We start from the raw sequence: 13456 nt of genomic DNA, 5'->3' as shown, positions 1-13456 counted from the left end.
CTTGGTCAGCAAATTTCTGAAATTTGTTCTTGATCTTAACTTGAGTAGGCACAAGATCATCCAACTTGTCCTTCACCAATATTCTTCGGTCTCGATGACTGCTCAGATTTTGTTGCAATGATTTACCGATAAGGTGAAAAGCTTTAAGTTGTGACTTGTAGACCTCTGTAATAGCATCTTAAACTTCCTAAAGATTGAGAGTTTTGGCATTGCTTACCAAGATGGTTATATACTCCTTTATAAATGTTAGGGCTAGAACACGCGCTAGTATTTATGCAAGTATACGCGATCGCAAGTAATATAGAATTAATTCTAGCTCATTCCAACAGGGATTGATTTAAGTTAATTTTAATCAATGTATTTATGCAACAATGGTATGGTTATTATCCAATGCTAAGACGAATAACAAATTAAGATTGTTTATAACTAAGATTATAATAAAGAACATTAACTAAGAGAGTAAAGAGAGTTGAATACTATATGACACAAACATGGGATTCTAGTTTCATTACTACTTCATTCAATAGTCTCTTTGTTCTTAATCTTAGCATGCAATGATGATGACACTAATCAGATAACACGAAACTGATAAATACCACCTTTCGTTACACGAATACCCTACTACCAGACATCCACAAAATAGATAGAAGCTGAATAGACACCATTTATATTGAGACCCTATATGTCTATAGAATTTGACAACATAACGGTTTAATGTACAAGTTATCTATCATGATTATATAGGGCAAGTAAGATGGTTAAAATTACCTACGAATCATGCATAAAAAATACATGAACCTATGCTAGCATGGCAAGTTTTAAACCCTTAAATTCACTTTCACTTCATTAAAGATTAACACACTATCTTATAAGTTCGCGACGCTCATAAGACGAATAAGCACAACCAATACTAGGTTATTATGCAATCACCACACACTAAGGCATCGAAACAAATTAACTAAAGAAATCCATAAATAAATTCGTTAGAACCCCACGATAACGATTAGCCTATAATCGGACTCATCATCAACGTGGGTTCCGATGAAAGCACGGTATAATAAACGTAGTCTTTATACTAAATAAATAATAAACCAAGTACGAAATAAGAGTATACGTTCACAAGCAAGAAAACTAGCATCCAAAGTTACAACTTAAAATAAAGAATCACAAGAATAAACTAGATCCTCTTCGACTTGGTTGAATTGTGCTCTACGGTCTTCTTACGCCTTTTCCTTAAGCTCTGGTACGTCTTGTTCTGAAAAACGACCTTAAGTTATGTTTATATAGCATCCCATACAGAGTAGAAGTCTAACGGATCAAAATCACAAGAGAATTAGGATTCTGAAATCCCGACCTGGCGCGGCCGCGCGCTTGACCAGTTCGGGCGCGCTGTACTTCTGCCATCCTAGCGCAGGCACGCGCTGACTCTCTGGAGAATTTTCTGATTTCTTCTTTTCTTGTTGGTTTGAGCTTGTCTTTTTATGAGCTTTTATTCTAGACACCATCCTAACACCATATTAGCATCAAAATAATGCCAATTCACCTGTATTCATGTTAAATGCTTGAAATGCAAAAACACTACAAAACACGTTAAAAACACTAACAACTCGAGTACAAAACACCAATTCAAAGCTTTACGGAGCGTTATAAAGTGACATAAATGCCACTCAACAATAAACCTAGCCAAAACCACATCCATCTCTAAACTGAAGTCTTTGTCTAACCAAGTATCCACATTTACATCTTGTTCAGCTTCACTGACAATTTTCTGTTGTTGTTCTTCAAAATCTGTTTTGTAAGACAACAAGATTGCTTGATAGTCCTGATTGGACATGTATGTTCTAAGAGGTTATTGTGTGATGTTGGCAAGTCAAGATAGTTGATCTACCAGAAAGTCATTCATGGTGATTGGTTGAGCCTGAGCATACCGTAGCCACTGGGGATTAAGTGTGAGGGTTGTTGAGAAGGGTTTGATGTAGAAGGGATGTATGTTGGCTTTGAGGTGGAGGGTTGGGGTTTAGGAACATTACATGTGACAGATGCCACAGTTTGACTCACAGTTGGAATTGTGGTTGTGACAGTGTGTTGTTCACCAATAATGGGAACCTCCAATTGAATTGACCAGGTTACTATCATGTACCATGGCCTCAAACCCTTGCTCTTCTTTTAAAGAGCTGGAACTTGAATGTGCTTGACTTGCCTCCCCTATAACAGGCTCATTGGAAATTCGACTCCTAGCTTCAATTGTTAAGGAAATCTCAGCTAGGGTTTTGAGGGGAATTGTCCCTACATAAGAAATCTCCAATTGAATTGGAGAGGATTTAGATAGCTCCTTCTCGGGAGTATTACCCTCAAACCTATCAATATGTGAAGATTGTTTAGAATATGAAGGTTCTTGAGTAACATTCACAGGGTCTTTAGTTAAAACTAATGAAACCCCTATGGTTTTAATGGTATCATCAAGGTCAACCTTAGCTAGTATCCTCTCACTGTCTAGATGTGGTTCCTGGGTGGTGAGCACAGTTTCATGAACCATGTCACTTGATTTTGGCAATACTTGAGAATTGGATTCAAGTGTTTCATTGTATGAAGAAGAAATTTTAGAAATAAGATTTATGATATTAGAATTAAGTGTTGAAGCTCCCCTGAAAATATGAGAGAGCTTCAAAAGATGTGCTCTTTATGTGTGTGTCATCCTTATTCCTTCTTTCATACACTTGAATATGTTCAAGTGTTGGTGTAGACTCTTTGCAAGATGCACTAAGGAGAGCGCTCTTTTCAATAGAGACACCCTGTTGAGAGGATGCCCCTAGATTCTGTTTGATTCCCTCTTTTTCAATTACATCCTTTTGGGAGGATGCATAGGTAGCTTGAGTGGTCAGCTCAGATTTCTTTACCTTCTTTGGTTTCTTGACCAGGTTGGATTCTATTGGAATTTGATCCTCACCACTCTCATTTATCACAGTTAGGGTTGCCTACTTTCTCTTCTTTTTACTCACTTCATCCTTTTGAGAGGATGAAGTGGTTGGTTTCATGGCTTCTAATGGTAATGAAGGAATGGTTTCAGTTTGAGAAGGCCCCTATTAGTGTTCCTGTATTTGTTCTTCCACAGGTACAGGAGCCATAACTGTACTAGATTGAACATTTGATCTCATGTCAGGCATTGGATAAGGGTAAATCATGAATCTGTCTAACATAAATGGGGTGATTCTAAGACTTACTGGTACTTTGTTCTTTGTAATGATTGAGCTAAATAGAATTATGGACACTTGTTTACAGTTGCCTATTTGTGTCTTATCTATACCATTAAGTAAATGAATGTCATGCACTTTATGATTTAAAGCAGACATTATAAACCTAGGAAGAAAGATTTCCTCACCTCTTGATGCTAAAGGCATTGTGAGCCTGGTGCTAAACTCCTCCATTATCACTAGTCCTACATTGAGGTGTCTGTTGTGAGTCATGGAGAACATCAGCTTCTGAACAACACTTGAAATATTATCATACCCTGTCTTTCTACAGGTGAAGGCCCTCACAATTGAGTCAAAAAGAATAGACCATTCCCTCCTCAAATACTTCTTGTTCAGGCTTGCCAAGTTGATCCTCTCACTGTAATTGATAAAGTCCATGAACTCAGTTAGCTCGTCTTAAGTTAGAACCTCCACTAGATTTTCAGTAGGGATGCCCAAAGCCACATTGACGTCATTCTCAAAAAACTCCACCTCTTGGCCTTGAATGAAGCAGTTAACCACCATAGATACAGCTTGGTTCTCATGCACCACTTTCCTCACCACAGTTGTGTTCCAGAAATCACTGAGAACATCCAAGTACAACAGTATGGGATTTGCAGTTAGAGCACCTGCAAAGTATGTCTCAGAAAGAAACTTCACAAAGCTCTTGAAGTTGTCACGAGCTTGATTTGCATCTGTGAATGCAAGATAGTTGGTGCCCTCTTTTGGGATAAAAGCTCTAACTGCGTTTGATGCCATTTTAAGAATTTGAATTCGAGTGAGTAAGAAAAGTTAGAGAGAAAGAGCTTGAAATGAGAGAAAACGGTTTGGATTTGGAGGAATTAGGTCACTTAGAGATCTCGAAGGCATAAGGAGGTGTATGTCGAGATGTCTGGGTATTTACATTAACAGGTAAATGACTTATCGAGAACTCAAAATAAATATTTGGAATTTGCTATCAAGAAGTCATATTGAGAGAATAGATACATATCGATATGTCACTTTCCTGACACTTATCAACAACTAGAAAATGAGTTGTCGAGATGTCAAATAAATACCCAGTTTGTCCTGAATGGACTGAATTTTTCCAATTTTTATTTGAATAAATTAAAATAAAATTAGAATGAATTTATCAAAAGTATTTTACCAAAATAATTTATTAAGTTAAATTATCTCAGTTCCATGTTGTTGATAAGTCTAAAATTTATACTTGTAGAGAACTCTGTGAATTATCACTTATCGAGATTTCTACAATGACTTATTGAGAAGTCATAATAATGCTTGTCGAGAAGTCCTTCGAGAAGTCAGAAAAATGACATATTGATAACTCGCTCGAGAAGTCTCAAAATGACTTATCGAGAAGTCAATTAGACTTATCGAGAACTCAATTTTTTATATACTTTTATTCTTTTTCATTTTGTCTTATGCTAATTTCACATATTGAAATTGTAAATTAACATTTAGACAGTTTTCTCATAATTGAAAAATCCAAGATAAATTTTGAATTTTGAAAAATAAATATACAGAGATTTCTGAAATATTTATAACTCATATTCCAGTTAATTTCTAATTAAACCAAATTAATTTTGATTTATCAGAAATTAATCTGCTTTAACACATTAGATGATTTCTTGCCTTTAGGATGAAGAATTTAGCATTCCAATTTCACCTACGATTCTAGTGAAAGTAGCTTCATCCAAAGGTTTAGTAATAATGTCAGCTAATTGTTTTTCTGTTGGAATAAAAATGAGCTCAATAGTACCACTTGCAACATGTTCTCTAATAAAATGGTACCTTACATCAATGTATTTTATTCTGAAATGATTAACTGGATTAGCCACAATAGATATAGCACTAGTATTGTCACACATAATTGGAATTTTGTGTAACACTAGGTCATAGTTCATTAGCTGATTTCTAATCCAAAGAACTAGAGCACAACAACTTCCAGCAGCTATGTGTTCAGCCTCAGCTGTAGACGTTGACATACATTGTTATTTCTTGCTATACCAGGATACAAGTATTTGTCCATGAAATTGACAGTTTCCACTAGTGCTCTTTCTGTCAACCCTGCATCCAGCAAAATCCGCATATGTGTATCCAATAGCTTCAAATCCTGTTCCCTTAGAATAACACAATCCCAAGTTTGGAGTCCCCTTTAAGTATCTGAAAATTCTTTTCACATCCATCAAATGTGATTCCTTTGGAATGGCTTGAAATCTTGCACACATATATGACGCAAACATAATGTCTGGTATACTAGCGGTCAAATATAGCAAAGATCCAATCATTCCTCTATAACCTAAAATATCTACACTTTTTCATTTCTTTTCTTCATCCAACTTTGTAGATGTAGACACAAGTGTTGATGCAGGTGAACAATCAACCATACCAAAATTCTTCAATAAATCTTTAACATACTTGATTTGGCTGATGAATATTCCATTACTTCTTTGACTGACTTGAAGTCCAAAAAGTAACTTAACTCTCCTATCATACTCATTTCATATTCACTCTGCATGAGTTTTGAGAATCTTTGACATAGATTTTCATTAGTAGAGCCAAAAGATCATCCACATAGATCTAAACTAGAATCATATCACCACCATTCTGCTTGTAGAAGAGAGCCTTATCAATAGTTCCTCTAGTGAATCCATGTTTAATCAAAAATTTTGACATTGTTTCATACCATGCTCTAGGTGCTTGCTTTAGTCCATAGAGAGCCTTTTGAAGTTGGTAGACAAAATCTGGAAAGTCAGGATCTTCAAAGCCAGATGGCTATTGCACATAAACTTCTTCTAACTCACCATTTAGGGATGCACTCTTTACATCCATTTGATACACTTTAAAGTTTGAGTGTGCAGCAAATGCAATAAAGATTTTTATTACTTCAAGTCTTGAAACGGGAGCAAAAGTTTCATTATAATCAATTCCTTCTTCCTGTGAGTAGTCTTTTGCAACCAACCTTGTTTTGTTTCTTGTTACAATCCCATTTTCATCCGTTTTGTTCCTAAACACCCATTTTGTTCCAATTACACTTTTGTTCTTTGGTGCATGAACCAACTTCCAAACTTTATTTCTTTCAAACTGATTTAGCTCCTCTTGCATAGCAGATATCCAATCAGGATCAAGTAGAGCTTCCTCGGTTTTCTTAGGCTCAACTTGTGAAATAAAGCATGCATGTAGACATTCATTAGCAGTTTCTCTTCTAGTCCCCACTCCGGCATTTGGATCACCAATAATTTCTTCTCTTGTGTGACTTCTATCCCATTTCCTGGTGTGAGTTTTTTGACTTGAATTTTCTGCATCTTCTTCACCATTGGCATGACTTGCAGAACTTTCTCCTCTTCCCCCCTGAGTTTGTGCTATCAAATTCAGGTGTTTGAGATGAGCTTCCACTCTCATGATTCACTTGTTCAGTTGACTTTTCATCTATTTTGTTGTTTGTGTTGACTTCAACTTCATCTTCAGAATCACTATCAATGTTGAGAATTTCAAATTTTAGGGTCTCAACTTCATTATCATCAAGGCATTCCAAGCCTGGACACTTGTCATCATGTGTACCCACGTGTACCTTGAGTAGTCATCCACCATCACAAGTGAATATGTCTTCCTTGTAATTAATAAGATATTAACTGGTCCAAATAAGTCCATGTGGATAAGTTGCAAAGGTGCACTTATGGAATTCACAGTTTTACTCTTGTGACTTGACTTCTTCATTTTACCTTTTTGACAAGCCTCACAAACTTCATTTTGAGCAAACTCTAGATTTGGCATGTCTCTCACTAACTCCTTTTTCACCAGGGTATTGATTGCCTTGTAATTTAGGTGAGAGAGCTTTTTATGCCATAGCTTGCTTTGCTCAACAGATGCCTTGGTGTAGAAGAAACAGATTCCTTCCTTATTTGCTAAGTTTAAATCTGCAACAAATAGGCTTCCCTTTCTTGCTCCTTTCAGAGCAACTTCACTAGTCTTTTTGCCGATGATTGAGCATTCTCCTTTATTAAATGAAACATCGAATCCTTTATCTGTGAATTGACTAACACTTAGAAGATTCACCTCAAGGCCAGCTACCAGTGCTACATCTTCAATGACAACATTTCTAGAAACTAAATTACCATATCCCATTATGAACCCTTTGTTCACTACGCCATAAGCGCACATAGGCAACCCCTACTATACAGTTGCATAAGTCCTAAATGGTGTTGCATAAGGTAATAGGCAATATCAGGCAGGAGTTGCCAATGTGGACATGGACGTGGACGTGGCCGTAGAGCCCTAAGGCAACGAATTATGCAACACAAAAAAGCGTTGCATTATGTGTCTTTTGTAACAGTAAACGTCTATAATGACAACAGTTATTGTTGCATAAAATGAAGCCACATCACCAATGTGTCCTACGTGGCAAGTGACACGTCATTTTGCCACGTCAGCAGTGGTCCCTACTTTGACACATCAGCATAGGGGTCCCATATTTTCCACATCAGCAATGGGCTCCATTTTTACCACGTCAGGAGTGGATCCCACAATATGTAATGCAACATTGATTTTAGTTGTCTACAACACCATTTATTCATATGTAACATCATGTTTAGTCTTATGCAACACCATATAGAGTCAAATGCAACACTTCAAAAATTAAAAAAAATTGACATAATTATTATGCTTTTATGTTATCCTGCCAAACAAGGCATCCAACAATCAATACAACAAACATTCAATGAAATTTAAAACTTACTAAACTGTTTCTAAAGTCTTATCAACAAGCATAGATTAAATCGGATACTTGGTTCTAAATATCAAAGTACCAAATTCTAACTTCAAAAGAACAAATGAGCAATTTTTTTTTCTTTTCTTTTCTTAAATAATGTCACCTACTCATTTCGACTCTAGCCTCTGCAGACAACTCATTTTTATTTATCCTCAATGTTGTTCACTTTCCATGCTCAATATTTTCATTTTTCGAGGTAGCTCCGTAGATTCCACTATGCTTCCCACGCCCTATAGCATATTCATGCTTTGAAAAGTGATATTCACCATCCTGAACACCAGAAGTTTCGGCTTCAAACTTGGCCGCCTGGACATGCTAAAGATATATGCAAATTGCATCAAGCTCATATAGCAAAACTTGATTGAACTGCCCCTCATTGACACCATCCCTAAAGACAGTATATTATTAGTATACATCGTAAACATTACAAACATTATGTATGAGCTGCAATACAACTTAGAAAATAACAGATACCTATAAAAAATAATACGCTGCGATTTCTGCCCAGTTGCTCTTCGAAATGAAATGAGTAGTTCCCCGCCCATACCTATATAAAAACAACCAGAAACATAAACATACAATGTTTGGTTAACAGAGAATATTGTAAAGATATTATATTTTAAAAAAAACTTTCAGGTAAGTATTATCATACCTTGATCAATAGTTGTACCAAGGCCTCCTAGCATGGATCCACCACCACCACTAGAAGCAGGGGCAGGGGGAGGAGCTTGGCGAACTGCAATAGGAACAGTAGAAGCATTAAGAATGTGAAAACGTCACAAAACAGAAAATTAAACAAAATTATCAGATTCAATAACAATACCAGGTGTTGCGGGAGGTGCACGGCGAGCAGCTGGGCGGGGAGCAGACCATACTAGCCACCACTAAACAAGCCATACTAGCCACCACTAAACAGGAGTATTAATTATTGTTGTTTCACAATTAAACAGTGATTAAAGAATGATAAGGATGAACAAATAGGTACCTTCAGGATTAGTAGTAGGCATTATTGGTTTTATTTTCATAATTTGTGAGCTTATCCAGCTATTTATTAACACAAACATATTGGATAGTATTCCAAATTACTATTGCTTAACTACCTACTGAACATACTGAATCCAAAGACTTTTATAAGTTATATGGTTATGGTATATAATACATACATCGTAAACCTTGCGCATGTTTTGGTCATTAGCTACACAGACAGACTTGAACTCACTGTCAACAAATGCAACTGTCTTGCCATCCTTCATAAATGTTGGAAATGCTCCAGACAATCTAAATAATTCAACATCGTCAACAGGACTCTGGATCTTATGAAATTGTTTTACTATTGTAATACTAGTGAATTTCTGATGTTGCAAGTTAAAATCAAGAGTCTCTATTTTAGATAAGTTCAGACCTTGCCTACAAGCATCTATCAAACATAAATTCAGCAGTCATGTAGACCGAGTTATCTTTTCAATCACACGAGAGTGTAGCCTGTAGGGAGGGTAGAGGATCTGAATCGCATAACCAGAGGATTTAACTAACATAAAGTAACACCACAAGTTACATTCCTCATAAAAGTGGATAATTTTACAACTTCACAAAATATGTTAATTATTCATTCTAATTAAGATCATACAGGAGACTCTGAATATGCTCATTTATCTGAACTTGTAATAAGACCCCCAATAACTAGCCTAAACTAATTGCAGTGAAATACTAAAATGCTTTTCGTTTGAACTTTAAGCTTGTGAAAAATAATGACTATCAAGGTATCAAATAAGGAAACAGGACTGAAGAAGATACCTCAAGTAAGCCATGGGGTTCCAGAACCAGAGCAGGGGACGCACAAATAGCTCCACAAGATTTTTTTGAAAATTTCTGCTTCTTTAGCATTTCAACCAGAGTTTCTGAACTAGTGAACTTTTTGGCACCAGGAATCCCACCCTAAATAAAAATCACAAGTTCTTAAAATCAACAGATTCATTAACAAATCCACTATCATGTGAAACAGGAACTTAACTCACTGGTAATGCAATCAAGTCATATGAAAGCTTTGAAGCCTCGTTTAGGAGCATGTCTGCTACAATTTTCACTTTGCGTGAACCTATAGTCTCTTTAGCATCTTCAACAGATGCATCTATCACCTCAGCTTTTGCTCGCCGAAGAACATCGATGATTGAAATAGTTTCCATTTCCTCTGACCCATTAGCTATAAAAACAAGAACCTAAACCGAAAGTAATTTGTGATAATATCCCTAACATTTTAGCCTAGTAGATACCCTCACACTTAACAAGAGATAGAGAGTTCGGGTCTCTGTAGAGACAAATGTGTTCGTGAGTACTTAGATTTCTTGTAATTCACCGTATCCAGAAATCCCAGGATTTCTATAACATCGATAGAGGAAACCTACAACCTCTATATAAACAAAATCATAAATATAGCAAAGAAACAAAATTTTAATTTAGATGTTAAATTATTCATAAGAACATATTGCTATTCCATTCTGAATTTGGGTTCGATCTAACAATACCAGTGACATGATAAACAGGCACTTTGTGTAAAATACTTTCATTGTTTATAGAATTTTTTGGAAATGAAATAATAATAGAGGTGGCAAAACTAGACCCATAGACATAGTACAGTTCAAAATGACATCACAACTACCAATTATCTTATTCCAGTAGTACTCTGTAAGAGGGAGGCATAACTTATTGCAGTGAATTATGTATGAATTATACATATAGTTCATCCTACATAGAACCGCTTTTTTTATTTCGCTAATTATACCAGTAACCGAATTAAACAAAATAAAAAACATTCCCATTTAAACTGCATCTTTAATAAAGTATTAGGCCTCACTAGGATGAAAACTTTTGCAGGATGAAAAAACTAACATCCACATATTTTTACCCAAACAAATTACAAAATTAAAATGTCGACACCGTTGAACTTTAACCTAAATCGCATTTGCACAGAAATAAGGCTGAAATATATTGCCAGAACTAAAAAATAAATCAAAATTCCTAATTAAGAAGTAAATTAAAGCTTTACCTGACCGTAAGCAAGAACAGTGCCATTATATCCCTGATAGAGTGCATCAACTAGAGGAGCAACACATCCGCGAGGAATGTTGGCCAGAGCTACCGTAAACATAATTAAATGTGAACACATGAGCTCCAATTTGAACCTATTTAATACATATTATAATAAACATCAATCAATTAATAATCTCGAAAACTTGAAATCTCGAAAAATATCAGTAGCTACACATCAACTGAATTATCCACTCTACACACAATCAATTATACCTGTGGTTCACCGGGAGGTACGGCGATGCAATCGGTACAACCAGTAGCTAATTCATTTGTTACTAGTGGCCTTATGTTCACCGCAACTCGAACGCAATCTTTTGTCTCAGAATTCTCCATTTCCGCCACCGTTGATCAATCACAGCCTACACAAACCCTAGCTTGGATATGAATTTATAATTATTAATTGAAGAGGAGAGAGAGAGAGAGAGAGAGGGATAGATAGATTGTGTGTGTATTTTGACACTGGGAAGAGGGGCAAAATAAAAATGGCGATGATCTAAACAGAAAGAATCGGTGAGTGCCCAAAGAATCGGGAGGTGTAATTTGGGGGTTAAGAGAGTATGTCAAGAGAAAGAGAGGCGGAAGTGATAAGGTTGAGAGAGATAAGGTGGATTGAGAATTTAAGTTAGTGAAATTTGGATTGGAGGGAAATTAGCTGCCTACTTTTTTGGACGAAAATGAGCCCAATAATAACAATAGAAATAAATCTGAATTTAAAAAACATATTAAAAATTACTGGAATTAATAGGTATTAACATTTTTAAAATATTTGGCCTGGGGAAGTGTGCAGATCCGTGTCTTAAATTTTTTTTTTCTGATTTTATTAAATATTTACAATTTTAAATATTATTAGAAAATTATACAACTAATGTAAAATATATGCCAAAATAACACGATAATGATAAAGTTTATCGGAATAATTATTTGTATAATTGGATCGTCGAACAAGAATTTTTAAAAAAAATAGAAACCATTCGGGACAAGAATCTACAAGGAACCCGTGTTGACCGTAATTTGACTATTATAAAAACACATGATATAAAATCTAATTTTTTTAAAAAAATTACACATCTTTAAAATTAGTAGGTAATATCATCCGTAAGGTTGGATCACTGAACAAGAATTTAAAAAAATAGAATCACCACTCGGGACAAGACTTGCTTATAGGAACCCGTGTTGACCTAATTTGACTATTATAAAAATACACGATGTAAAATCTAAATTTTTTAAAAAAATTTAGACATCTCTAAAATTAGTAGGTATCATCATCCCTACGGTTCAATCGTCGAACAAAATTTTTTAAAAAATAGAATCATCACTCGGGTCAAGACTTGGTTATAGGAACCCGTGTTGACCGTAATTTGACTATTATAAAAACACACGATATAAAATCTAATTTTTTTAAAAAAAAAAATTAGACATCTCTAAAATTAGTAGGTATCATCATCCGTACGGTTGGATCGTTGAAATTTTTTTTAAAAAAAATAGAATCCCCACCCTAAACAAGACTACGTAATGGGAACCCGTGTGCACCGTAGTTTAACTATTACAAAAGCACATGATATAAAATTAATTTTTTTTTTAAAAAATTACACATATCTAAAATTAGTTAACACCATCCGTACGGTTGGATCAATTAAAAACGATTTTAAAAAAATTAGAACATGAATATAACAAATAAATTTTAAGAATAGTACAATACCTAAGGAAACACTAAATAACCTACTACAACACCAGAAAGCAAATGCAATGCCTGAAACGCCACGTCAGCTGCCACGTCGGCAAGTGGGCCCCACTGTGTGCCACGCCAACATGCCACGTCAGCATTTTAAGCCCCACATGTTGGACCCGCTGGTGCCACGTCAGCATACTGGCGTGGCATGCCACATCAGCATGCCACGTCGCCCATGGGTCCCATGTGTGGGGCCCGAAATGCTGATGTGGCATGACACGTCAGCATGCCATGTCAGCACCCATGGGTCCCCAACATGCCACCTCAGATTTATTTTCCATGTCACCATTTATTAAATAAAAAAAATCTAATGCAACGCTATGACCTATACTGTTGCATGTTGCGCAACACTAACCGTTGTTAGCAACGGTAGCTTCAATGTACTGCAACACTTTCACCATTATGTTGCAATAAATTGAAAATTTTGTAGATAATGAAACGATTTTCGTGCAACGCTTTTCGTGCAACGCTGGATAAAAACTGTTGCCTATATGCACCTATGGTGTAGTGGTTGTTGTCTCTAAAAATCACTAATGGGCCAGCCATCTCCTCAAATTGTGATAGCAGGGCCTTACCACCTGTCATATGTCTTGAGCATCCACTGTCTATGATCCATATAACCTTCTTTTCTTTGCCCTG

At 35.8% G+C, this 13456-nt stretch overlaps 1 protein-coding gene across 2 annotated transcripts; it reads right to left on the bottom strand.

Annotated features, from left to right (window-relative positions):
- Nucleotides 1-7868: 7868 nt before the first annotated feature.
- On the bottom strand, nucleotides 7869-11724 carry LOC141671402 (protein DJ-1 homolog B-like). Of its 2 annotated transcripts, none has more exons than XM_074477640.1 (8): nucleotides 11302-11724; nucleotides 11045-11180; nucleotides 10017-10217; nucleotides 9796-9936; nucleotides 8825-8899; nucleotides 8654-8737; nucleotides 8476-8548; nucleotides 7869-8389 (listed from the first exon to the last, which is right to left on the bottom strand). In XM_074477640.1, the coding sequence occupies exons 2-5, from the start codon at nucleotides 11162-11164 to the stop codon at nucleotides 8876-8878; spliced, it is 486 nt and encodes a 161-aa protein (XP_074333741.1). In that variant the 5' UTR covers nucleotides 11165-11180; nucleotides 11302-11724; the 3' UTR covers nucleotides 7869-8389; nucleotides 8476-8548; nucleotides 8654-8737; nucleotides 8825-8875. The 2 variants fall into 2 exon arrangements, with proteins under 2 accessions (XP_074333741.1, XP_074333740.1); XM_074477639.1 differs by having other exon boundaries at nucleotides 8825-8909; nucleotides 11302-11721.
- Nucleotides 11725-13456: the final 1732 nt, after the last annotated feature.

The sequence above is a fragment of the Apium graveolens genome, chromosome 7 (genome assembly GCF_009905375.1).
Source record: "Apium graveolens cultivar Ventura chromosome 7, ASM990537v1, whole genome shotgun sequence".
In the NCBI taxonomy this organism is placed as follows: domain Eukaryota; kingdom Viridiplantae; phylum Streptophyta; class Magnoliopsida; order Apiales; family Apiaceae; genus Apium; species Apium graveolens.
The sequence above is the reverse complement of the archived record's forward strand: the minus strand, read 5'-3'. Positions and strand labels throughout refer to the sequence as shown.